General features: G+C 37.7%; 2 protein-coding genes across 7 annotated transcripts in view; both read right to left on the bottom strand.

The window, feature by feature from the left end:
• Positions 1–3,920: 3,920 nt before the first annotated feature.
• On the bottom strand, positions 3,921–12,455 carry RSL24D1 (ribosomal L24 domain containing 1). Its single transcript, XM_035553884.2, has 6 exons — positions 12,305–12,455; positions 8,981–9,094; positions 7,471–7,543; positions 6,667–6,730; positions 6,098–6,183; positions 3,921–4,712 (listed from the first exon to the last, which is right to left on the bottom strand). Exons 1-6 carry the CDS (start codon positions 12,383–12,385, stop codon positions 4,639–4,641), a joined length of 492 nt encoding a protein of 163 aa, XP_035409777.1. The 5' UTR covers positions 12,386–12,455; the 3' UTR covers positions 3,921–4,638.
• A 2,571-nt stretch (positions 12,456–15,026) lies between these two features.
• The window catches only part of RAB27A (RAB27A, member RAS oncogene family), a 36,991-nt gene continuing 27,330 nt past the window's right edge, over positions 15,027–24,687 (bottom strand). For all 6 annotated transcript variants that reach the window (XM_050713088.1, XM_035553888.2, XM_035553885.2 and 3 more), the window contains 4 exons: positions 22,713–22,798; positions 21,838–21,941; positions 20,977–21,100; positions 15,027–17,418 (listed from right to left, as the gene is read on the bottom strand). In XM_050713088.1, the coding sequence (XP_050569045.1) occupies positions 17,220–17,418; positions 20,977–21,100; positions 21,838–21,941; positions 22,713–22,798 (513 nt within the window). In that variant the 3' untranslated portion in view covers positions 15,027–17,219. The remainder of the gene's footprint in view (positions 17,419–20,976; positions 21,101–21,837; positions 21,942–22,712; positions 22,799–24,687) is intronic.

A 24,687-nucleotide genomic window follows, 5' to 3' on the forward strand; every position in this document is an offset into this window, starting at 1 on the left:
CTTCTATTTCAAAAAAAAAAATATACCCCCTGAGGCTATTCTCATCCTCAGCAGACCTAATCAAATTAAACCCAAATGTCTTCTCCTCTGTACCCAGACACAACAAACCTAACAGAGAAGTCTGGAGCACCCTGAGTGCCAGTCTGGTTGGCTCTTTCTGACTTTCAAACCAAGCATCAGTTTGTTAGGATTGTTAGAAGAAAAAGTTGTCTTCACAGCTAAGTTCTGAGACTACTGAGTGCAAGTTTGGCACCTTTAAGAAGAGAGCTAAACCTGTATGGCCTGTACTACTCTGTCCCCAGGTTTTGTGTCAGGGAGTACATAAAACCTGAATCTGAATACACGGGGATTTGAAGTGCAATTTAAGCTTGCTGAGTGCTGTAAATAACGGGCAATGGTCATTGTGAGAGAGAAAAACATCTGATCTTTCCACCACTCACCTTACCGGGTGCTGCTTTTTAGGGTGAATTTCAGTAGTGAGGCTTAAAAGCTGGAAGCCTTACACTTGGCAACATCTTGCATAAAACAGCAATAATGTAACCATTGCTAGCCTCAACACAGTGGGAATTTTTGACAGCTTTTTATTTTGACAAGAACTAACAAAGCTCTCAAATTCTCAACTCAAGAATCACTTCAGTCAAAGTGGATTACAGAAGCAATTCTCTTAATCAGCAAGTTTAGCACAGAGCGGAGCTTTACAGAAAACAGCTTACATAAACAGTAAACAAGAAGTTCCTCTCAATTATGCATAGACCCCCACCTCAATTCCAGGTGATAAGTCATGAAAGCACAATATTAATGCCTTATAAATAACACATCTATTTCTGTTCAGGACTGTTTCCAGTACCAAAACAATTTCACTAGTAAATAATTCCGCTTGTAGAGCTAGAGCCAATATCCTCCTTTATTCAGTAACATACCTTCACTGCCATATATATATATATATATATATATATGTATAAAAATAAGATAAACTGCTGTTGCTTCACCTTGAAAAATTACTCAGAGAACATTTTAATGAACAAGAGTGACTTTACCTAACAAAACAGAAAATGAAAGATCTAAGTGAGAGGAAAAGAACCACCACCACCAAAGAACATCTTCAAACTCAGCTGTCTCCACAAATCCACTCTGCCCCTACCTGTTCTTGAGTAATGCTGCTTGTTCTAAACATCATGACTATAATCATGTCATCAGGTCACAGACAAAAAAAACTTCCAGTATTTAGCAAATAACACCAAAGTGTTCAATGCTTTTTGTTTAGGCACCTTGAAATAATATCAAAATAACTGATCACGGAATTTGGACTGTTACCGATAACAATTTAAAAATACCTTCTGTATTTCTTTGCATAAGGCCTTTTAAAATTTGGATCTAAAAACAGATAACAAGCAGACTTAATTTCATCAGTGGTTGATTTATTTCTGCTTTCTGCTCTCTCTGGTCGCAGTTCAGTGAAACCCATAAATAAGTTAGGCTGGTGAAGGAGATTGAATTTTTGAGACCAGAGCAGTAAATGAGGAATTCAACAGCCTGGAGGTTGAAATATCTTCTCTTGGGATATAAGCCTTTGGACCTATTAGCAGCTGTCTATATTGCTGTTCCAGCCATCGACACATATGACCATGTCAACATATTGAAATAATTTATGTTTCTTTGTGTTGCAAAAGGACAGACCTTGTATGTGTTTGGGGCTCCATCACTCTGTTACTGCAAACATCTAGAGTCAGTTAGCTACATAGATTACAATATATACACACCCACATTTTATTCCAAAATGAAAGTTTCCAGACACCATCAAGCTTCTCTCAGGAACTACTTTTCAGTATTTAAAAGGCATCCAAACAAATCTAATATTTAGGAGGTTAAAAAAAAATAAAATAAATTAAATTTTAAAAAAAAAGGTTGAACAAGGCCTATAAGCTGTAAGCTTTTGTGTACAGTTACAGGAAAAAAGCTGTATTTTCAACATGTTTACTATATCTAACACCTTTTGTTTCTCAACTAGTTTGCAAAACTGCCGTTTGTGCCGTTAGCCACAAACTTTTCCCTTATTAAGTACTAAAAAGTCAGATTTTCCAAAAACGTGGAAAGACATGGTCAGCACAATTTGATTATACAGAAAACCAGGTTTTGTTTGGTTTTTGTTTTTTTACACTTTTAGTCAGTACTTGCAAAGGAAAGACTGACAGGTAGGCCTGAAAATAAAAGCAAGCAAAACAAGCAAAGCAGAAACCTCCCCCATCACCCACCACTTAGGTTTTTTGTAGTTCTCTGACTTGGAATCAAAATTTCACCAAAACCCAAGAGATTCCACAAACAACTGAAGCAAGAATCGATGAATCACCAAACCAATCAAAGACCATGAGTAAAAAGAAGCGTCTCCAGATCTTACTTCTTGCAAAAAGATTGAGACAACCTCTGGCAAAACGCAGATCAGAGGAGCAGGCCTGCACCCTCTGTGGGCACATGGCAGCAGTTTCGGGGCAGTTTTACCTCAGGAGCTTGCCCCACCCACCTGGCACAGGTACCACAGCGCCATTCCGCCATCTTTGGCAGCAGACCCACATTTGATAAACAGCCTAATACACTGAAATGAACACTTATACCCATCTCCCAGTAATTTAGCATTCCACAAAAACTAAAGTTATTATTTCTAAGAAGGTGTCACTCAGTGCAGGCCACGGGCTTACCAGGCGTGGCAGAAATGGTGCCCCACAAAGAACTGCTGACCAGCAAGGCTTCAGACAATAGCCACACACATAAAAAAAAGAGTAAAACTTGCTAACAGATCTACAAAGGCATCTCTGCACTTAAGACAGTGCTATAACTAGCCCCAGGGCTCTCTGGACCCCCATAGGCAGGAGTCAGGTGAGAGCTCCCAGACTCCACATGACTGCACACCTCCACAAGCCAGCTTCAAAGCTAAACAATTGAAATAGAAAACCATTACCCAAGACAATTTTATTTTCTAACTATTCACTTACATTCTACATACTCACATGGTGTTCGCAGCAGGCTTCCAGTCTCCACTCCTGAGGGAAATGGCATACCTGCACAATGGACAACTGCAGTATTAACTTTCAACTAGCCCTTGCTTGCAATGTATTGTTACACAGTTGGATAGAAAGAGGCACACAGATTAAACTCATTCAACTAGCAGAATGCTTAGGATCTATGTTGTAGTGTGCTCCCCAAAAGGTTCTTCTCAGCTACTGTACAATGACCACTTCACTAACAGACATTCATAGAAAAGAGTTAACAATCAATCCCACAGGTGAACAAACAGGTGTCCTAAGTAGTGCAGTGCATTTAAAGATAAGTGGACAGAAAAAAATACAGATACTATGTAGTATAAGTCTTTTAATATAAAAAAGTCCTCATACGAAGTAAGAGATTTTTTTTTATACATAGTGCAAAACAGGTGAGGAATCCCATCTGATCTCTCTGCTTAGCACAAATTTAATTACTATTTTTGGAGAAAATTAAAACTTAGCACACACTGAACTTTAGCTCTTTAAATTCAGTTTTAAAAAAAATCTGTAACAAGATTTTAGTATCCCACTTCAAGGATTAACAACATCAAATATTTTGGTAAAACAGGCCACATCATAAAAAAAAAGTAGACAATAGATATGAAGAAGTTTATGAGTTGATATAGCGCATATTCAAACCTGGAATAAACTAATAATTATTTTTCAGGGAAATTATCACTGACAGAGAAGTAAATGCTATTTTAGATGTTTTCAGAAAGCTTCTCTTATCACAGTGTTGTAGATAAAACTGTATGCAGTTTAAAAAAAGCAGTGAATTTATCTCAGTACTGATGACACACTGAATAAATACCATCACAATATGCAAAATACCTACGCTTAACATGAGCTTCCTTTCTATCAAAATAATCTTGAGCGCTAGGTAAAAACAGTCAAAAGCATGATTTATTCAGCATCTTAATCAGCTTGATTACATGTCAGATTTGAATTTCAGTAGCTTAGGAGAATGGTGGTTCAAACTTCACACCAGATGCTATCACCACTACTATTTTCCAAATAGCAGCCAGTCCTACATCAATGCTAGCTTTGCCAGGTTTAATGTCAATTGCACTGTAATTTGGGGGAAGTTGACTTAAAGAGGGGATGAAACAAAAATAATCTGCATTAATAACAAACTGAAAAATGTTCTCAATGACCAGGGTGAAAACAAATTTCTGCATTGCACTGAATAAAAATAATACATCCCGCCCAACCTCATAACCATTAAAATACATTTTTATCTGCTTTCAGTGCTACAGAAGAATAGGCAAAATAAGTCTAGTGCCAACATCTTTTACTCCTTGAGTTATCAGGGAAAAGGGAAAGTACATTTTCTTTCTGGGTAAGAAAGAACACACTATCTCAAATAATATGTTTTATTTTTCATCCTGCTGACAAGGTTTTCTCCACTTAGATAACCGAAGTACTGCCCAAACCATTATTCATATTATTTTTTTTATAACAATAAAAATCATTCAAACTGTAACAGCCACTGTTTATTAAAATGTATTTTTCTTCAACTGTAAGCATAGCTCTGAACGATGCCAGGTGAAGCAGTAAGCAATTGTTAACTGCTGAAGAGATGACAATAAAAGATAGAAGCATTTTAAGAGACTTCTTCCATATCCACATCCTCTTGTAGCTTCTGCACCATTTTGTCTTCCAGCTGTTTTGGTTTGCCTTCAAAACAAAGAAATATTAAATTCAAGATATCTCAACAGGCAAAACAACCTGAATATACTAAGCAGCTGTTTAACAGTAAACCCACCAAGCTGAATATTATTTATTGTTAACCTCCATCACCACCTAAAATTATAGAATTGTTGTAATAGAAAAGCTGATACAGTTTTTATGCAAAAGTCTAAAATGCAGTCAACATATTTTTCCATTTGTATAGCTAGCAAAAAGATTTAAGCTGTCCTTAATGGTGTGTTGGATGGCAATAATGTTACCTCTTAATAATGCTACCAAAATGAAAAAAAATCCAGGACTGACATTTGTTTCTGCTCTTTAATCCAAAACACTGAAAAGGAAACTTTTGTTGTCTGAGAAACAAATGCACATTATTGTGCATCATTCCCTTAACATAAGCAAAGCTAAAAAACAAACAAAAAATTAACTATAAATATATCCTAACAAAAGCCTGTTTCACATAGCTACAGTCTTAAGATTTGTATGTAACACAAACAGAAATGGAAAAAACATAACAGATTTCTAGTTAACAACTAATAAAGTAACCTACCTCCAACTGAGACAAGGTCATTAGTAATTTTTATAGAACAAGAACTAATGGATATTAGTGTTGGTTCTTTTTTTTTTTTAAATTCTCTCTATCACTGTGTTCCATTAGCTGTATTTTTAAAAATAAATAATCTTTATAATCTGTTTTTATCAACATCATCTAACACAAAATAGCACTTTCAATAAGGTGTTTGGAAAACAGAAAATTATTTAGGAGGAATAGGTATCTGCAACTCAAAGCCAACTTAAAAACTCAGTTCACTGACAAAGAATACACAATATTTTATCTGTACTATACAGAGGTTTTAGTCAAAATTAGCAAAATTACCATTATATCAAAAAAGTTAGCATTACACTGCAGAAACAGTATTCTCATGTAAGTTCACACAGTGAACTACAAAAAAAAAAGTTACATTATTAGCTAACAAAAAAAAAATCCTGTATTTTATATTAATTAATGTGACTGGCTGTTGAGTTCAAATGATTCAACTCAAAGGGAAGACTTATATAAATACACTGATTAAGAGACTTGCAGTTCTGAAAGTACCAGGTATTAAGTGCAATAAAATTAAAACACTGCAGTAAGAAGGGATGAATGCAGGACCAAATAAACAAAAAGGTATGTTTGATTCAGAACAAGGATATTGCTCACATTTCATGACAAGAGCTATACTTCACATTCAATAGTCAAATAAATTGTTTAAAAAAAAAAAAAGCATATGATTATTGATGAGTAGGGTAAGTCATACTAAAAAAAGATCAATATTCATCACAAAATTATATACTTTAAGAGTATACACAAACCAGGTAAATCAAGTTCTTACCTGCATGTGGAGCACGAAGAAGGTGGATATTCTGTTTGACTTCTTTGATATCTTCTGCCTTCTGCAATTCTTTGCTCTTCTTTAATCTGGAGGATGGGGGATATTAAATTAAATTACCTTTAAACAGGTGGTGGATGTTTTCTGTTTAATCCATGACACACATATTTAGCTAAAGGTATATAAGTGTTAAGTAACTCTGACTGTAAGCAAATAAACGTAAAAACTATTTGAAAACCTATTTAAGTACATACTGGATTCAAAATCAGAAAGCCAGTACTATCAACTCTTATCGGAAATGTGCTTGAATCTGGAAATCCAAGCTACAAATAATGAAATACCGCTATTACAATTGCATGTGTAAAAGCTACATTTTCTTTGACAGCCAACGTAGCATAGTAGTTAGGTAGCACAGCAGACTCCACTCAAACTATTTTACCTCATTGCTTGGATTACTGTATACGTAACAAAGCAAATAACCATTTAAAACTCCTAATTGTCATTTTTCTGGAAAGACTGACTGTCTAGTACAGATTTGCAAGAGCTCCTGTAATACAAATACTTCTCCTCACCTGTTCATAATAAATCTAGCTTGGCGTTTTTGCTTGATTTCCTCCACTCTCTTCATTGCATCAACTGAAACAAAGCAGAAGTTGCTGTAAAAGTGCTTACATAGATACAGTTGAAAATACATGCTATTTTACAGAGCAACACTACCAGTACTCCATAATATGAAACCTCTACATCAGACGGAACTCATATTGCATAGAATTCTTCCTTCTTCAAAGAGGAGATAATTTTTTGTATAATGATGAATTATATTTTAAAACTTATTAATGGTTTCACTTTTATGCCTACGTACATTTTCTACAGTTAAGCATCACAAGAAAAGACTCTTACTCTATTTGAAATCAGATGCAAGTTACCATCTTCCCCTTTCTGGCATTCACTCCTAACTTACAAAGTAACTCTTCCATTTTATATCATTTATATTATTTATGAAACAAACTAAAGCAGAATGAATGGGAACAAACAATGGCATTAGTATAAGAGGCTTACACTGGGAGCCTCTTAAAATTCTGGAGAACAACCAAGGCTTTTTCAAAGATAACAGTTCAAAATACAGTAATGCTACACCTGGTTTTCTAAACAGTTTCTGAAAATAAATAAATAAATAAATAGAATAAAATCAAGCAAAACCCCATACCCATTCACAACAGCCCCACACCTAAGACTCCAGTCATGACTCCGGTAATTTCCAAGAACAATCATTAAAGAGCGTAACTATTCTAAGTAGTCTCCTGAAAACATGTGCATGTAAAGTAAAAGTTCACTCCTCACAGTTACTCTTTTGTTCTTTTTCTAACATGACTCACCAGTCTTGTTCCACAACTCTCTCTGGTATTTCACTGGCTCATTTCTACGTTTTTCAAATTCAAATGAATTATCCTGTATTAAGAAAAAGTAAATACAGATTACATACAGAAGCATATTTAGATCAATACATTCTTACTGTAGCACTCAACTATTAATATTCTCAATTCCTATATTTTAAATACATTTAGAGATTACTAGACTAGAAGGGAATATATTAGTGTTTGACCTCAAAGTGTCACATGCCACAGTGATTTGCCTGAAAAGAACTATTTACCAAACCATCTCCTTTGACTATTTTTTTTTTTTAACAAGACAAAGGGAACAGAAAAGTTCTGAAGTGAAGTAGGCACTACAGAGTAGACTAGACAGGTAGAAGGCAAAACTTAAAATGTGTAGTCATTATTCAACAGTCCAGAATTTTGAAAAAGTTCAAGAAACATTATTTCATTTTAAGAATATCGTAACAATATAAAATCATTTGAAATGGTGAAATATTTCAATTGATGACACTGTAGGGTTTGGGGTCAGCTGATGGGAGGTGTTGTTTTTTTTCTGCTAGACATAATTATTTTTGCACCAATTTTGTCTGAAGATTTTTCCTTACCCACAGGCTTTTTTTCTTGTAACAGTAAAGCAGAGTTTTAATCTTCACTTCATGTAAAGACAGCTCCAATGAGAGCTACAATATGTAGTAGCAAGAAATGGCACACATAGACTCACAAACTTTGCTCCATTATGAAACAAATACTAGTCTTCACCATGGCATAGCATCAAAACGTATTAAAAAAAAAAAAACACTGGCCAAAAAATGCTCTAAATTCCAAGCGTAACAGGACATAATGCCAGTGTCCTCAGTCACTCTAAGGGGAAGAATAAGCCAGTCCTTCAGAAATACTTTGTGAACAACCACCTGACAACATTTATTACTTAAGGACTGTCCTGTAAAATATGAGTACTTAGTATTTTTACCACTGAAGTAACTTTGTCTTTTCTTCTTAACCATCGTAAGTTCTCATACACTCTTTTTGAAACATTCCTATCTATGCAAAGACTTTCCCTATATACTGTAGGCTTTAAGGAGATTTCCAAAGGTAACTTAGGTGTTTATATAGAGAGACTTCTTATAGGCACCCTGTAAGCCAGATTATCTGATTGTGCAGAAATACAATTACCAAAGGTCTATGTTCACAGAGCAGAAGATTTACAGATGGAAAAAGCACGTCTTGGATTTTGCATGTATTGTGGATATATGCAACTGGCTCTCACACAGAAGCTGAAATGTGAACTTCAATGTTATAGTCAAACCGAATGAATAGCTCACCCTCAAGGAAATTCACATACTCTCCCACAATCCCTCTTTTCTACACTAACTCCATACCTGGTGCTCATCTAACTAAACAATAAAACATTCAGCTAGTTAACCTAATGTGTTTAGAAGTGGAAAAGGCTAGCTTACTGCCGTTTTGATGAGTTAGTGTAAAGTGTAACGTAAGATGTTCATCTCCTTACCACTGTCAATTCTTTGCCAGCTGCTTTCCGGAATGCTTTGGTCCATCTGATCTTTCTTGGATTCCGCTTCTTTTTGAAGTTTTTGTGACATTTTGATTTGCAGAATCTAAATATCTTGGGAAAAAAAAAAAAAAAGAGTCAAATCATGTTATTCCCACCCAATTGCAAACAGGGTATCAAACAGTGGCATTTCTCTAACAATACAGCTCATTGAAAATGACGCTGATCTTTTAAATTTCAGTCTTCTTATTTCAAATGTCGCTATTAAGCAACTATAAGGGATGGTGGCTGCTTTGGGGGTTGTTTTTTTAATCATTCTCAGTGATACTACATTTTAGCAAATTACCAGCTTACAGACAAGTATTATTTCTATTTTGCAGATTTTTGTCTGTAATAACTATGATGCAGAAATGGGAAAAAATGTGTTCTGTGAGGGACTGCAGCTGGGCGAGCAGTAATTGCTCATATACATAGTGCTTACCCTAACACACTAAGCTTTTGGTGGAGTAGTTAAAGTTCAGCCATGATGCATTCATTCTTCCAGAGTTCATGTTGCTATTACTACACACTAAGGCATGCATACACTACCTATGGGGTCTCTGGAGCCCACTCAGACTAAACTCAGAGTCTTAATGAAATAAACATGCACAAATCTTGTTACAGCACACAAAAAGAACACTCTTCCAAAAGTTAGTATTTGTGTTACATTTCAACAGAACCCTGTACAGGAAAACTAAACACACTTGCTTTATGTTATATATTTATTAATTTATTTCACTCTCAGTGCAACATTCAGCTACAGCAAGTTTCATTACATGAAGGACTGCTGCAATTAAGTTCGGCAAGCTAAGACACTCAGTACAATTTGGCATCTAAGAACCAGATTGGTATCCTCATCAGCAGCTCCCAAATAATAAAGCATAATGATGCAAGAAGTGACATGGTGAAAAAGCAATGGGGGCAGAAGCAAGATGTAAGGAAGATGCTAGATCCCCCAATGTCCGAAGCCTTAGTCATCCTCCCAAGTGAAAACTGACTACAAAAAAAGTTGGAAACCACTTACAATTTAGAAAGAGAAGAGAATAGCACAGAGACGATATATAAAAAGAATCTCCCATAATTACATGACTAGTTTTGTTTCTTTGATAAAGTTTTTACTTATAAAACAAACAATTTCAAGCACTGTTCTTGTTTCTTCTTTATAAAGTCATTTTCACAGCTGTCAGTGACATACACAACATACAGATAAGCTGATTAAAATCCTCACAACTTGGCTGGGTTTTATTTATCATCTGCCAAAATAACTATAAAACCAAACATGCACTGTGAATAAATAATTTTCTATACCTGTCAGCGTTTTTTAGATACAGTGCCATCCTGACAAGAAGAAATCCTCATACCTCTCATATAATATTTTTCAATGTAATACACACACTGTGTGTATTACACACACCTGTTGTTTGGATCACAGTTTTAAACCTTAAAGATCACCACTCAAGAGGAGTGCTACGCATATTATAATGTCTTGGACTGAATTCACTGAAAGCAATTAAAGCGCAAACCAAAATATTCCAACCGACCATTTTTCCTTTTTTTTCCTTGCTCCTTTTTTTCCATACATTCTACAGATTTCTACGTCCTGCGATGTACAATTATTCCACTCATCTACAAAAATAATTGAGAATGCTTTGGCTTTTTGCTCTACTACTCCAAATATAATCTGCAAAATCCAACACATAAAGAAGAATTGCCAAAGTTCATTCAAATTAAACTGTGTTCTTCAAGTTAATGATGCATGATAGCATAACCCTAGTTTCCCACTGGGTACTGGACTGAAAAACAACCAGAAGAAAATGGTTGAATATTCATTTTCAAAGTAAATGATAAGAAATTAGTCTTTAATGTTAAGTCCCATTGGAAAGACCTTTAAATTTCCAGTGCTTAAATACTATTAATTAACAGATTCGTGTTTAATGAAAAATCTTTAAAATCATTCATTCCACACAGTGATCTTAAATTGCAAATGACTGATATTTTCAAAATTGCTGCTGTATTTTATTTAAATAGCCTACCTAGTTCATTTTGAATACTTTAAATCAAGGTTTGTAAGAAAAAGGACAACATTAAATATTTGATGCAAGCTGGTAGCATCAATCTCATCCTCTGTAAACGACAGAAAAGCAAACAACAACCAGACAGCTACTTATCAAGTGGGTTCCCAATACTGTTTAGCTAACTGCACGATTACATCATGAAATAAAGTACACAAGGAAGTTGCCACTGAGAAAATATCACTTTTATTCTGCTCATGAAATAGTCACTGTCATCTGCTAGTTCTCCTCATTACGTATACAGGCATAACTTATTTAATTCTAAAGTTGTTACGAAGTCTTTACCAGTTACCAATGGCTATGACCATCATAGGGTCACAAGAACTAATCTGTAACAAAACATTTTTGTCATTAAATTGTTTGTATGTATTTCACCCATGAACAACTATCACTTAGTTCATTCCGTTGTTTATATCTGGATCCCACGGCCACCCCCAGCTTTCTAAAGGTAACTATAAAACAAAACGCTGCATTTAATTTTATAGCTACGTTGTGCTAGACTCGTTTGAGGCATCTGCCCCTACTAGCCATGGAAGCCACTTATGTTCATCCAGGTGGTGTTTTCAGGCCTGTCAAAGATGCATAAAAGAAACTTTACTATTCATACTTGAAATTTCACTTAAACTAGTACTGAAATTACGTAGTAAACTGTTGAGCTATGAATAATCCAGTCCCAAACTACTGGAAATAGTCCCACATCCAGCTGTCATTTTCCAGTCAAAAAGAGTAAGTAGCAAGATGACAATGAAATAAGAAAGGGAAAGAAAAAATACATAACCATATCATCATCTAGAGTCCTTCAGCGTCCATAAATCTGTGCATCGCTTGAAGTATCCTGGGCTACCTACCATCCAGACCAGAGCTAAAACTTCACTTAAAGGCACATAAAATTACACTCGTTATCCACGAGCTTGTGAAAACCCTACTTTTTTGCAACCTTAAACTCATCCCCCTCTGATAATCGCTTCTAAAGAAAACGAATGGAAAACATAAAGTCTTCAGTAATCGTCTTCAATTACTTTTTTTACATCCTCTTTACACCCAACCCCCAAGAGCCGTGACTCGGGGCAGCACGGGCCGGGCCCTGGCACCGGCAGCAGGCGACTCGTGCGAGCCTCACCCCGCACCGGGCTCAGCCGCGCTGCAGCAGCGGCCCCGGCGGCACGGCCCGGCCGGTACCCGCGGAGGCCCCGGCCGCCCCCCCCCGCGGTACCTTGCAGTCGTTGCGCACGAACATGACGCCGTGCCCCGGGTAGATGGGCCCGGAGCAGAAGTAGCACTTCTCGATGCGCATCGCCGCCGCCCCGCCGCGCGCCGCCCCGCAGGCCCCGCCGGAAGCGCGCTCTGAGCTCGCCGGAAGGCCGCGGCCGCCGCGCCGCGCCGTGACGCCAGCGCCCCCCGGTGGGCAGGCGGGGCGCAGCGCCCGCGGCCAGGCCCCCGGCCCCGCTTCGGGGCGACTGCACCAACGGGCCGGGGGGAGAAAGGCGACAGGGGCGCCTCGGAGAGCCGTGACACGGCACAGAGCCGCCGACACACGACGCTCACCCCCTGCATACGCACACATCAACCCCCTGTTGCTAACTGCGAGCCATCGCATCGAGAGCAGGGTCACCGCTGCGATTTCACCAGAGAAAGAAGCCTGGGGAAAGCCGAGATACTCACAATAACGAACCCATTAAAAAAATAAGTTGTGATAAACTATTAGCACTTCACTTTACTTTGTCTTTTAAAATAAGCTGTCTTTTCACTTTCCCAGGTGACTTCCCACTTGCTGAAACATGCATTCCCCTTTTAGAATGGAAATAACCCATTACACTTTCTGTTATCCCTCCTGTGCAGTTAATTGTTCATGAAGAAGCTTGGTCCTGTACATTCCTGTATCGTTTAAACCTAGACCGGGCCTCCTCTCTCACCTTCAGCCCTAGGATGCTATCCCAGCTTAGCATCTGAAATCTTTTCATTATGTAAAGCTCCAGCACCACAATTCCTGCTTCTCCCTTTAAAATAAACTATCCGAACATTTGGTGAAAAATTCATGTATTGAATTGCACATGCCTGTAGGGCAGATGTTGTTTTCTGGTTTCTAGGGCAACAAAAAAGTAAGTCAGCTTGGGGTTGTATTAAAAAAGATAGAAGGAATAAAAATCGATTTAGAGCAGTAGAGACACTAACCTTATCAGCACAGAACTTGTCTCCAATCTTTCTGAAAAGCTGACCTCAGCCACATCCTATTGCAGGAGGCGCAGGCTGGAGCATATGACTTGTGACTGGTACTCAACCCCCAGCCCTCAGGAACAACAGCTTAGCCCTGCCTCTCAGACCGTGAGCAGGCCAGGACTGTGTAAGATAGCAGATAGTCGCACACTGCACACCCGAGTGAAGGCTCAGTGGCTGTGACAGCAGACGGCAACCCAGCTGATAGGAAGAAGGTAGAGACACATATGCAAAGCAGTTGTATGAGGGAAGCTATAAAGACACCAAGTTCACAGCTAGAGGCAAAACCAAAAAGCAGTAAACAAGATTGCCTAGGCCTAGGGCTGCAATTCTTTGGCATATGCAAATACAGTCAATTGTTTTCAGTTTGATTAGTTTGAGTTTCCTGCCGCTGTGACTGCCCTAACCCTGCCCCAGCTGTATTTATTTCACTAAAGAAAGCTTACTCCTGGCAGAGTACTATACAGTGTGAAGTTTTTGGTGGCTTCTACGATTTAAACACGGTGAATTACAGACCATCACCAACACCCCCAACAGACAGACGGGATGTGAAAGCACAGTGATACTACAAGCATTTACAAGGATTTTTCTTCCTCTCACTGCCTTTTTCATATCAATGTGCTAACCTCCTCTTCAAATACATGTCATTACGTTGTGGATTTGGACTGCTTATTCCTGATCTAAAAATGCAATACAGATTGAAGGCTGCTGAAGCCAGAATCCAGATGAATTATCAGAAAATAGTATGTACTGCTAAACTTACATACTTGTCCAAGTATCATAACGGAAATAAGAACTACCATATACAAGTGCATGTGCCTGCAGGATTGGGCTCATAGAGAGTATAATTTGGTTAGATGAGACTGCTAGAGGTCATCTAAACTCCTGTTCAAAGCAGGACAAATTACACCAAGTAGCTCAGGGCCCCGTCCAGCTGAATTTTCATTATCATCAAGGATGGTGACTCAGTAACTTCTCAGGGCACCTGTTCCAACTTCTGATTTCTTGTGGCTATATGCTCACGTCAGCAACTTTCTGAATGTCTTATAGATACGGAAGTGTCGCCTCTATTTTATTCTATGGGTTTGGGTTCCTTCTGGCATCACCCAGGATGCACCAGGCCCCCACGTCTGACCGGTTCAGTCAGTGCCAGAGGAGAACAAGAATGGTGACACTGAAGCTAGAGAAGGGAATTTACATGCATTTGAACTAAAAAAGCCATAAGGCATGGGGACAGTGAAGAAGGACACAGACTGTTATTGAACTGAGACAATGGGTAATGTTACAATTCAGTTCAACAAATGCTGACAAAGTTGAGATCAGGAATATTTAATTACTTGGTAAGAAATCCTGGGACAAAACATCTTAATAGAAAGGGTTTCCACAACTTTCTATTCCATTACAGATCTCAACATTTTCATCTGACACGGGAGGGGGAAAAAAAAAAAAAAAAAACACATTTTGAAATACCAGTTTCTCATTGCATGAAAGTTATTTTTGTGTTTTGTTTTTAAACTAGCAGTAGACTAGTAAAAACACTGCAATTCACTGTCAAGAAACATTTAGCATAATTTCTCATGAGAGCTAAAAAGGCAACAAAAGTTTTATCACCAAATAATTAAAACAGATTGAAAAGTGCCATAAGATTTAAGGCTTACATCAAAGCAATTTTATGTAGACTCTATACAGTAGTTACATATAATATGAATGACAAAAATATGACAGTTTCAGTATTTAATATTTAATATCCAATCTAAACATAAGTATCCAAAAGGAAATATTTTTTACACCATTTCAGTAGTTACTTAGCTCAGTAGTTGGTTGCAATATTTACTGTTTTCAGGAACTGGATGGAGCTATAAACACAAGAACTTCCATTAAAGTCAATGCCTGACAAAGTTCCACTGCAACCCTCTGAAAAGCAAAGAGTTACATTAAAATAAATTCAGACACCAAAGTACATTGAAACACATTGTGTCCTACAGTCAAGTTTGATACTTTACTGGTCAGAAACATGACTGTAACTTCAAAAGGCACTCTGAATTAAACTACAGTAACTCCGGTCCACAAGCATTTCAGAACCTTGATATTGTGATGCAGTAGAAAAAAATGTATTTATTCAATATAAATTGCTTTAATCTCTGTCTTAGCCTCAGAGCAGTCAAATTATATTGCACTTTCAAAATACTCTGTGTACGTTGTGATAAAAATTTAATATTTACATGTTGTGTTTGTTAGAGAAGAATACATTATTTTGCAAAAATATTTTAAGAACCAAATTTTAACACTTACTCTTGCATTCTTAATATAGCCAGAGGCTACATCATGTATATAATCTTTTGATTACCTCCTGTTGTAGAAACATTTTTGGTCCTTCAAAAGATGTGTTACATTGCAATTCATGTTCACAACCGATAAAAACATTTGCCTGAAACTGCAGTAGCCAAACAGACAGAATATTTAAATAAATAAATATGTAATTTCTAAAGAAGTAATAGCTTTGGAGTTTGTAAACAAGCTGCTGTGGAAAGTCTGTAAGAAGACTCAATTTGGTATGTTATGACTTTAATTGGCAATACTTTAGAGTTATACAACCTCTGCCAGGGTAGAAAACAGCTTGGTAGGCACATCTTATAAATCAGTCTGGAAAAAAAAAAAAAAAGACCTAAAATACTGATTGTTCCTTAGGTTGCTTCAAGAATAAATAAAAATGATCAACAATATATGATGATGATCCACCAAAACCAAAATTGACATTCAGTTGATCTACCGGGGGCGGGGAGGGAAAGTAACTCTATTCATTTTTAAACACAACCTAAAGGAAACAAACAAGTCATAAATGAATATATGATAACCAAGATGTACATGACACAAAACTTGGCTGCAGAAAATAAGCATCATAAATTTATAGAAATACTGATTTAGACAGAACTGGTATCTTAGCTGCATTTCACCATAGGAGAATCATTATTCATTTTTCAATCCAAATCTGAAGAAATATTCCAAATCTGTGTTTGGTAAAACAAATTCAGTACAAAGCATTAGTTCTGACGAAATTTTGCTGACATCTAGGTTACCCTACATTCCTGTTAAAACATGACTGGTAATATAAAAGAAACATAACAGACGTACACGTATGCCATTTACACATATATTTATATGTATATGCATGTTCTGGAAATTCAAATGATGTCAGGAGGTCTCATAGGCTGTGTTGGCTATATTTTACATAGTACAGTTGTAGTTTAAATGTTCAGTTTCATGACATACCTAAAGTGCTCTACGTATGCACCCACATGCTTCTCTATAAAGTTTTACACTCCATGTAAAATAGCTTTCTTTTGGCCATCGCCACTAAATACCGATGGTTTGAAAAACAATGAAAAGCTACTTGCAGGGTTTTGCTGAATACAGGATTTGCTCTTTATGATTGTCATTGATTCATGAAATGATTAAATGTTTCTGTTAAAATAGAATCAAGAACTGTTCTACTAAAAATCAAGAACGTATTTCTTGTTGGTAAGCTTGCTGTTTGTAAAAACTAAGAGTTGTCACAGTATCTAATCTAAAAGCCTACCCACTCTTCAATTCAGAAACCTACCTTCTCTCACTGCCCATACCGAGAGATGCTTCTACCTTTGTTAATGAAAACTATTCTCTCCTTCCCTCCAAAGTAAAGAATTTGGGAAATATGCAGTGCTACACCAAACTGATGAATTTCTGTCCCATGACTAATAAGCTGCATACCTTGCAAGCAAAGGTCTATGTTGTTTGAGAGGAAAACCCAAGAATTAATATTAAGAGTTAATATAGCTCATTAAATAACTACTCAATGTGATTTGTCTGTAAGTTAAACAGTTAAGCTACAACTGTACTATACTTTAGCATATACATTAAATTTAATTGTAACTGAGTTAACAGCCACATCTGCCTTTTTCTTGCTCTTCATTCAGTTGTTCTGTAGAGCTGTGCCCATTGGAACGCACTACCCCTTCTGGGATCCAGGACTTATCCACACACCGCTCCATGCGCTTCATGATAAGGTCAAGCAGAGTATCAATGGCTTTGCTTACGTTATTCCCATTAGCTGCACTGGTTTCAAAATATGGTATTCTGCAGAAGGCAAAAAACAGAAACTTAAATCACAGTTCATATTCACAGGAGAGGAGCAAAACCAATACATAAATACTGCTGTATACTTAAAAATCACACTAACACTGTTATTGTTACACCACGACTGAGAGACAATAAGTGGTCAGTGGACTGAAATGCAAAAGAAACAAATAAATTGTCTCACTTTGTTGGTACAGCAACAGGATAAGCATTAAGTTACATTATTTTACAGAGGCACTGGTCAGTACAAATTCCCAGAGTCATGTTCCTGAGGTCTGTTTTTCAGATCTGTTCACCTGTAACAGTTGCAACTATTCTATATAGCCTTGCCTGCCAATGTGTTCTTTACTGATTTCTGTCTACATAAGCTAGGGTGTCATCGCAAGAGAGGGAGTGCCAACATGCAGTTCCCACACAGGCAGGGCAGCAAAGACTTCTACTGAGGTGCTATTATCATCACTACAAAAGGTGTCACTGAACTGGAGCAATAACTTGTTTTACAGTTTATGTCAGCAGCCCCAGCAGGGGCTCAACTTCCTGCGGAAATCTGTCTCCAGCAGAGAAAAGTCAGGGATAAAATATTCTTCCTCGTACTAAATTCAGCAGCCACTGCTCCTTTATTGAGCAGTCCAGCTCGGTACACATCCCTATCCAAAGCAAATAACTATAGACAAATATAAAGACATGTACACGCACTGCTTGGGAATCCAGATTTTGAGGGAAGAAGTGCATCCATGTTGCAATGGAGAGTGTACGTAGGGTATTTTCTCCTCTCTCCTTATTGCCCTGAACACCCCATTCCTAGCAAGACAGGAAAGCAGCAGATACAGCTGGCTAAAGAGATAAAGAAGAACATGAAATAGAAATAGGGGAATGGACAAAAGATATGAGTTGATATCATATGTGTCAGGGTAAACGGACACAGAAGAAAGAGCAAGAACAGTAGAATGAAAGCACAAGCAAGATAATAAAAGGAACAAAGCTGGAAATAAAGAAAGCAAAGAGATGCTCAATGAAAAGGAAGTCTGAGTAAAATGAAAATGATAGTAGTACAGATGACTAAAAAGAAAACTCATAGGAAAAAAAAGGAGAAAAGAAAAAGTAGGACACTGGAATAGGAAGATAGGGATAATTATTTCCAGTGGAAAATTATGAAGGAAAGCAAATGTTAAAAAAAACTAGTGGACATTGATGTTCACCCAATTCGAAGCTCATCATTGGAAGATGGCTACAGAAATAGAACTACAAGCAGTAATAAACAGTAAATTAATGTAGAATGTCTGTCCTGAGAGAAACCGTTAGGTTAACCAAATTTAATTCCGACTTCTACCTGAAGAAAATTCAGACTGTCATAATTGTGGGCACCTTCTTGCTGTAGTACTTTACACTGCACCCTAACCTAGCATATGACTCTTATCTTTACCGATTTTTACAGACAGTAAGATATTCAAGACTCACAACATTCACACCTCATTAAAGAGTAAGCTTTGGCCAGTCTTGTGTCAGACCCAGCAGGTGAATTTTCAAGCAATTGCATATGTACTTTTACCCATCCAGTCCCTCTATATTTTGGAACTGCTACAAGTAGGTGGCTTCCTAATTCTCCTGAACACCACTCCTTTTTCTAGTAGACTTCTGAAATATCTTGACAAAGTTTAGGCAGCAGTTTTTATGTTTGCTTGTTTATTTATTTTTTGGTAAAAGGTTCATTTCAGCACACTCATACCCCCTTCTGTCTTTGCTAGAAAAAGTTTCTGGACACCTGGGTATTGAACACATACTGCTACTTTCCATTATTGCTGAGGGTGTTTCAATGGTGGGACTGTAGGCTTTGACCTTCAGTGCTCAGTGTTCACCACAGGATGGTGCCAGAGCAGTGACGTAAGTGTTACCACCCCAACGACTGAAATTAAACACTTCATAATTTTAAATATTTCTTATTTAATTTGCAAGATCCAATGACTAATCTAAATGTCTAGGTCTCCTATAACCATTTTCAAAACACATCACTTACCAGTACAAGATCTTTCCACAGAAAGAGGACATTGAGTATCTCATACTTTAATCAACAGACAACTGTTTGCTACATTAGGATTTAGTTTGCTTCTTCTCACAAGCATTTGGGAAAGTATGTGAATCCTAGCACCTATTCTATCTCAATGCCACAGTGCACTAAATGCATTTATTTCTAATAGACAGTTTGCTTTTTATTGGTCTTCAAGGTCAAGGAAAGCTAGTTTGTGTCTACATCTGTGATAGAAAACAGCATGGCACAACTGGACCAGACTTACAGAACACAATTACCATTTAGGACTCGGTGTTCACACTACATGTGTTTTGTGGTTTAGAGCTGGTCCAAAATCACGTCTAGTCCCCCAGAATCCCCCCCACTATTCTGAATACAGATTACTGGTTGGAGCACATTATCTAGTTTAGTTTTTAAGTGAGAAGGAATCCAGTTCACATGCTAGAAGGCTGCTCCACTATGTGAATCAAATGGGTCAGACGATTTGCTTCAAAAAACATACCTCTGATCCACACTGAAACACAAATGTAGTGCAGAGAAGAAAGCCATGGAATAGTTTCATGAGTTATAAGAGTACTTACTACGGGATTAATTAGTATATGATAGGAAGAAAAACTTTGCCGTCTTTCCTTTAGGGACACATGACCCTTGCCTGTAGGAATGGAGAAACAGAAGGCTACCCTGTCTTTCTGCTGATCTGTTTGATGTTTGGTTTTCAGGCTCCCTCTAGTCTGTGAGAGTGCAGGTGCCTGCCAGAAGACACAGCTGAACCTTTTGAGGCTAAGTGACCTAGAACCCAGTTAAGCACAAAATTGCTTGAACAACCGAGGAAAGACTGAACAGGCTGACAGTACGGGCAGGGGGACAGAGAACAGGGGAACAGTGATCCAGACCATTACTTTCTTCTGTGGGAAGCCAGCATTCAGTAATTACTCTCCAAATGCCTGTGAATGAGTCCCGAGGCTCTCAAAGAAACTGAGGCAGCAGGTTTCAGCTGCCATGCCAGTGGCAAGAGCTGCTCTACAACAAACTGTTGTAACAAAACTCAACTTGTAAATTAGGATGTCATTGCTTAGCATTACTTCCTCCCCCCTAAAATCTCATGTGATGGTCATCACCTCACCAAAAGCTTTCAGATTTTGCTTTGCAAGAGACACAGGTTTTCCATGCCTCATAGAAAGCTTCAGCACAGGCAAGAGCCTAATAATTAGACCACCATAATTCACCTGCTTTTACAGCTAAAGTCCACGTGTTCACCAAAATGTTTGTGAAACCGTTTACTTTCTTTTTATTTTGCTTACTACCAAGGAAAGAAGATTAACTAATCTCCAGCGCGAGATTAAGTGCAATTTTTTAGACGATGCAGAAAACATTAATCTCCGACAGCAAAAAAACAGGGGGGGGGCATTGTATAGCTCAGTTCAGCATTCTAAAATACTTTGCACAATAACCTTCCATTATTCAGAAAAGGCATTACAGAAAGCATTTCACTTTGCTTTAAACACAGCAGTAACTGGAAGGAAGTTACTTACCCATATTTTTCTGCAAGTTCCTTAGCCTCTTCTTCTTTCACCATTCTTTGGTCTTCCAGATCACTCTTATTTCCACATAATACAATGTCAGGGTTTTCACAATACGCATGCATTTGTAGTTGACCTAACAGAAATAATATGAATAGAAGTCATGACTTACTGTCACATAAAGCTCATCAAGAATATTACTGTGTTTCAGGAGACACAAAGACTTTCAGGAGAAATGACTTTTTGAAAGAGAAACAATTGTGTTATCTGTTCTCTCTCAAGACTTTTGCAGCTGTACTGAGGAGGCAGAGAACAGGTGGATGCCCACTATCGCACGCTCAGTGAACAAGTCGAGGGAGCAGAAGCCCGTCAAGGCTAGCAGAGAAGCTGCATATTTGTAGCTTAAGGGATTATGCTCAACAAGCATCTTCACTGAGCTGACAGAAAAAAAGTACAACTACTTCCTTCTCCTGATGGATGATGCAACAGGTTTGAGAAAGGCTTCCTCTAGACACGGCAGCCTGGTAACATTTGCCTTCCGTTAAGCTTTGCTGACAAAGCTTCAGGTGAGTCAAATAGGCTTTCCACAGACTTAAATTACTGAATATCACCCGAGTCAGGGATATGATGCTCTCTGAGTTTGCTTTTATATAGGTTAAAATTCAACGTTAAGTAGGCAAAGCTGAATTTCAGGTAAGCACTAACAGCTATTACAATTACAAATGCAACATTTACTTTCTTCTTCCCGAGAAATCTTCAAAAACTAGTATTTTCAGTTCTATTTCTCAGTGAGACATTTGCAAAAACAGCCCCCATCCACTGCTGCAGAAATACAAAGAGAGAAAAGAAAAGAAAGAAGAAAGAATGCCGTACTTATCCAGTTCCTGACATTGAGGAAGCTTTGCTCATTTGTCAGATCAAAGAGTAGAAGAAACCCCATGGCATCTCTGAAGAAAGCCGTTGTCAAGCTACGAAACCTAGAACAGCAAAGTGAAATTGTTCAGCACATCTGATAAGTTACTTTGAAAATATAATTACATATAGTCATGAAACTGAGGTATCTAAAGACTGGATTAACTAGAATGAAATATTCATAATAATTATTTTGCTGATGTAAGGAATGGATAACAGGAGTTGCTAACATTACTATGGCCTAACCCAGGCCTAAGGAAGTCAAGGAGACATTTCACTCAAGCCTGAGAGCTTTAAATAAAGTCTTGCATTATACAGCATGCCTTCATCAAGATTCAGAAATTAAAATGAGAACAAAAAACAAACTTTGAACTGAAATTTGTTACTACACACATCGGTTCTTGATTTTCAGACAATCAACCATTAAGATGTTTGTCTTTCAATGGACAAATAGGAAAGAACCCATGATGTGATTTCACCAGTCCGACTTTTCCAACACCTTGGCATATTCACAGAAGTTTAAGAAAAACATAAAAAGAAAAACCTTAAAAACATCTATTTGCATTGGCCATGAAAAAAAACTGAAAGTTTCCAGAAGACAAAAAGCAACAATTACAGTTTTAAGGTTCTAATTTAATACAGTTGTGATTTAAGGGGTACTCATGAGAAATTGTCATCACTGTCCAACACCATAGTAAATACATTTAACCATCTTGAGTCATACCAATAAAATGTAACAATCAATAAGGAGAAGTCACGTACTTGGTTCCATTTGCATCTACCTTGATAGCACCTGCTTCACTTTCTAGATTGGAGGGGCAGGGAAGGAAACATACCTTTCCTGCCCTGCAGTATCCCAGAGCTGAAGATGTATCCGCTGTCCTCTGCCACCAACGCCATCTGGACCATTTGGTCTATACACCTTCAAAAGGTAAATTTGCAAGACTGAGTGTTAGCAGTCCAACCTCTACGAAACACAAAATAACTGACATTTCAAGTTGTTAAATGCAGCAAAACTAGGATTGCCAATGCAAGGATTCCCAACTACAACTCAATCCCTTTACTTTATGACAAAAGTAATATGAGTTGCATTTTAATTTTGCATTTAACTGAATATTTAAAAATAAAGATAAGCTGGACCTGGAAAAAAAAAAAACATTTCCAATAGACTACACATTCCAAGCAAATACTTAGAGTGGCCACTGAGTTTCATTAGGCAATCTTATTTTCTGTATTTCAATTTTCTACTTTTTACTATTATGTTCTATCCTGTTCACATGAAAATGTAATTATAAGACAGCAACGATCACAACATGCAACCTGGCAATAAATTTGTACCAGTAACAGAACCTCATTAGCAAACAGAATATACTCCAAGCTAATGATGTATCTTTTTAGTTGTCAAAAAATTACTGAAAGAGATTAGGGTAGATCTTATCATAGTTTATAAAAGCAGAAATTGGATGCTAATAATGAAAGCTGAAGAGTTTACTCAGCGTGAAAATATAAACAAGGGCATCTGTTAGCTTTGGAAGGATCAGATAAAAATAGGTTCACTTATTGTTTAGAACACTTCACATTTGATTGTCTTTTCCTTCAATTGTTGTTGTACCTAAGATTACTGGAGTTACAAATGTTATCTTTAAAGACACATAAGCTTACTGAATTTGTGGATTAGATGAATCAGGCTGTGAAACGAACTAAATTATCAGACATGCCAACTGAGAAAATCCACCATGCATACCATCTCACAAAAGGAATACTAACTTATTCAGGAGACTAGTTTCACATCATATGAAGGCATTTACTCCTTCCACTACTGTGGTGCATGTCATCCACCAAAAGCCAGTCTACACAATGTCCTAATATTACAACACCCAGACTTCTGGACACTTGGGTAATCATAGAATCATCTAGGTTGGAAAGGACTTTCAAGATCATCAAGTCCAACTGTCAACCTGACCTCCAAAGTCCCATCACTGAGCCACGTTCCTTAGTACCATGTCCAGATCTCTCTTAAGTGCCTCCAGGGACAGTGACACTTCCCTGGGCAGCCCATTCCAATGCTTAACCAGCCCCCCTCCATGAAGAGATTCTTCCTAACTTCCAATCTAAACCTCCCCTGGCTCAGCTTGAAGCTATTCCCTGTCACTTGTCACCTGAGACGAGAACTGACACCTTCTTTACTGCAACCTTCCTTCAGGTAGTTGTACAGAGTGATGAGGTCTCCCCTCAGCCTCCTCTTCTCCAGACTAAACAGCCCCAGTTCCCTCAGTTGTTCCCTTCATGTGTCTTGTTTTCTAGTCCTTTCAGCTAGCTTTCTTGCTTTTCTCTGTATGTGCTCAAGCAACTCAATTACAGTAGTGAAGGGCCCAAAACTGAACACAATATTCAAGGGGCACTCAAAATTTTAACACACTACTCTGAAAGACATTTAATACTTCCACATGAGAATGAAAGAAAAAGCTGTGCTAACTCAATTTCTTTGTGCAGGGAGGACCAGCACCCAGCTGGTTATCATGATGTAGTGCCCCGCACCATCCCATCAAAAGCATATTTGCCTACTCGAACAACAACTTGGGGGTTAAAAAAGCCTTTCTACTTTGTCTTCCATAATTCTTCTCTCGTAGTGGAAACTGCTCAGGAAGCCTGATCAGCTCTGTACATTGCATTACCTGATTTCTTTCACATACATTAAAATGGTTTTAAAGCCATTTCAGTTCACAAACAACAAAAACATTTTTGTGACAGCTCAATCCCTCCTCACATAGAGAGTTCAACATGAGCTTCTATGGGCACAACCCACTCAGC

Source organism: Cygnus atratus, chromosome 11 (genome assembly GCF_013377495.2).
Source record: "Cygnus atratus isolate AKBS03 ecotype Queensland, Australia chromosome 11, CAtr_DNAZoo_HiC_assembly, whole genome shotgun sequence".
Classification (NCBI taxonomy): Eukaryota; Metazoa; Chordata; class Aves; order Anseriformes; family Anatidae; genus Cygnus; species Cygnus atratus.

What these genes read in the sequence shown, in the direction of transcription:
- RSL24D1 (XM_035553884.2), bottom strand. Translation starts at nt 12,385, where the DNA reads ATGCGCATCGAGAAGTGCTACTTCTGCTCCGGGCCCATCTACCCGGGG. An exon ending in CTGGCAAAGAATTGACAGTG is followed by an intron (nt 7,544 to 8,980) that starts GTAAGGAGATGA and finishes TTCTTAATACAG; the next exon opens with GATAATTCATTTGAATTTGA. An exon ending in GCTAGATTTATTATGAACAG is followed by an intron (nt 6,184 to 6,666) that starts GTGAGGAGAAGT and finishes CCCATCCTCCAG; the next exon opens with ATTAAAGAAGAGCAAAGAAT.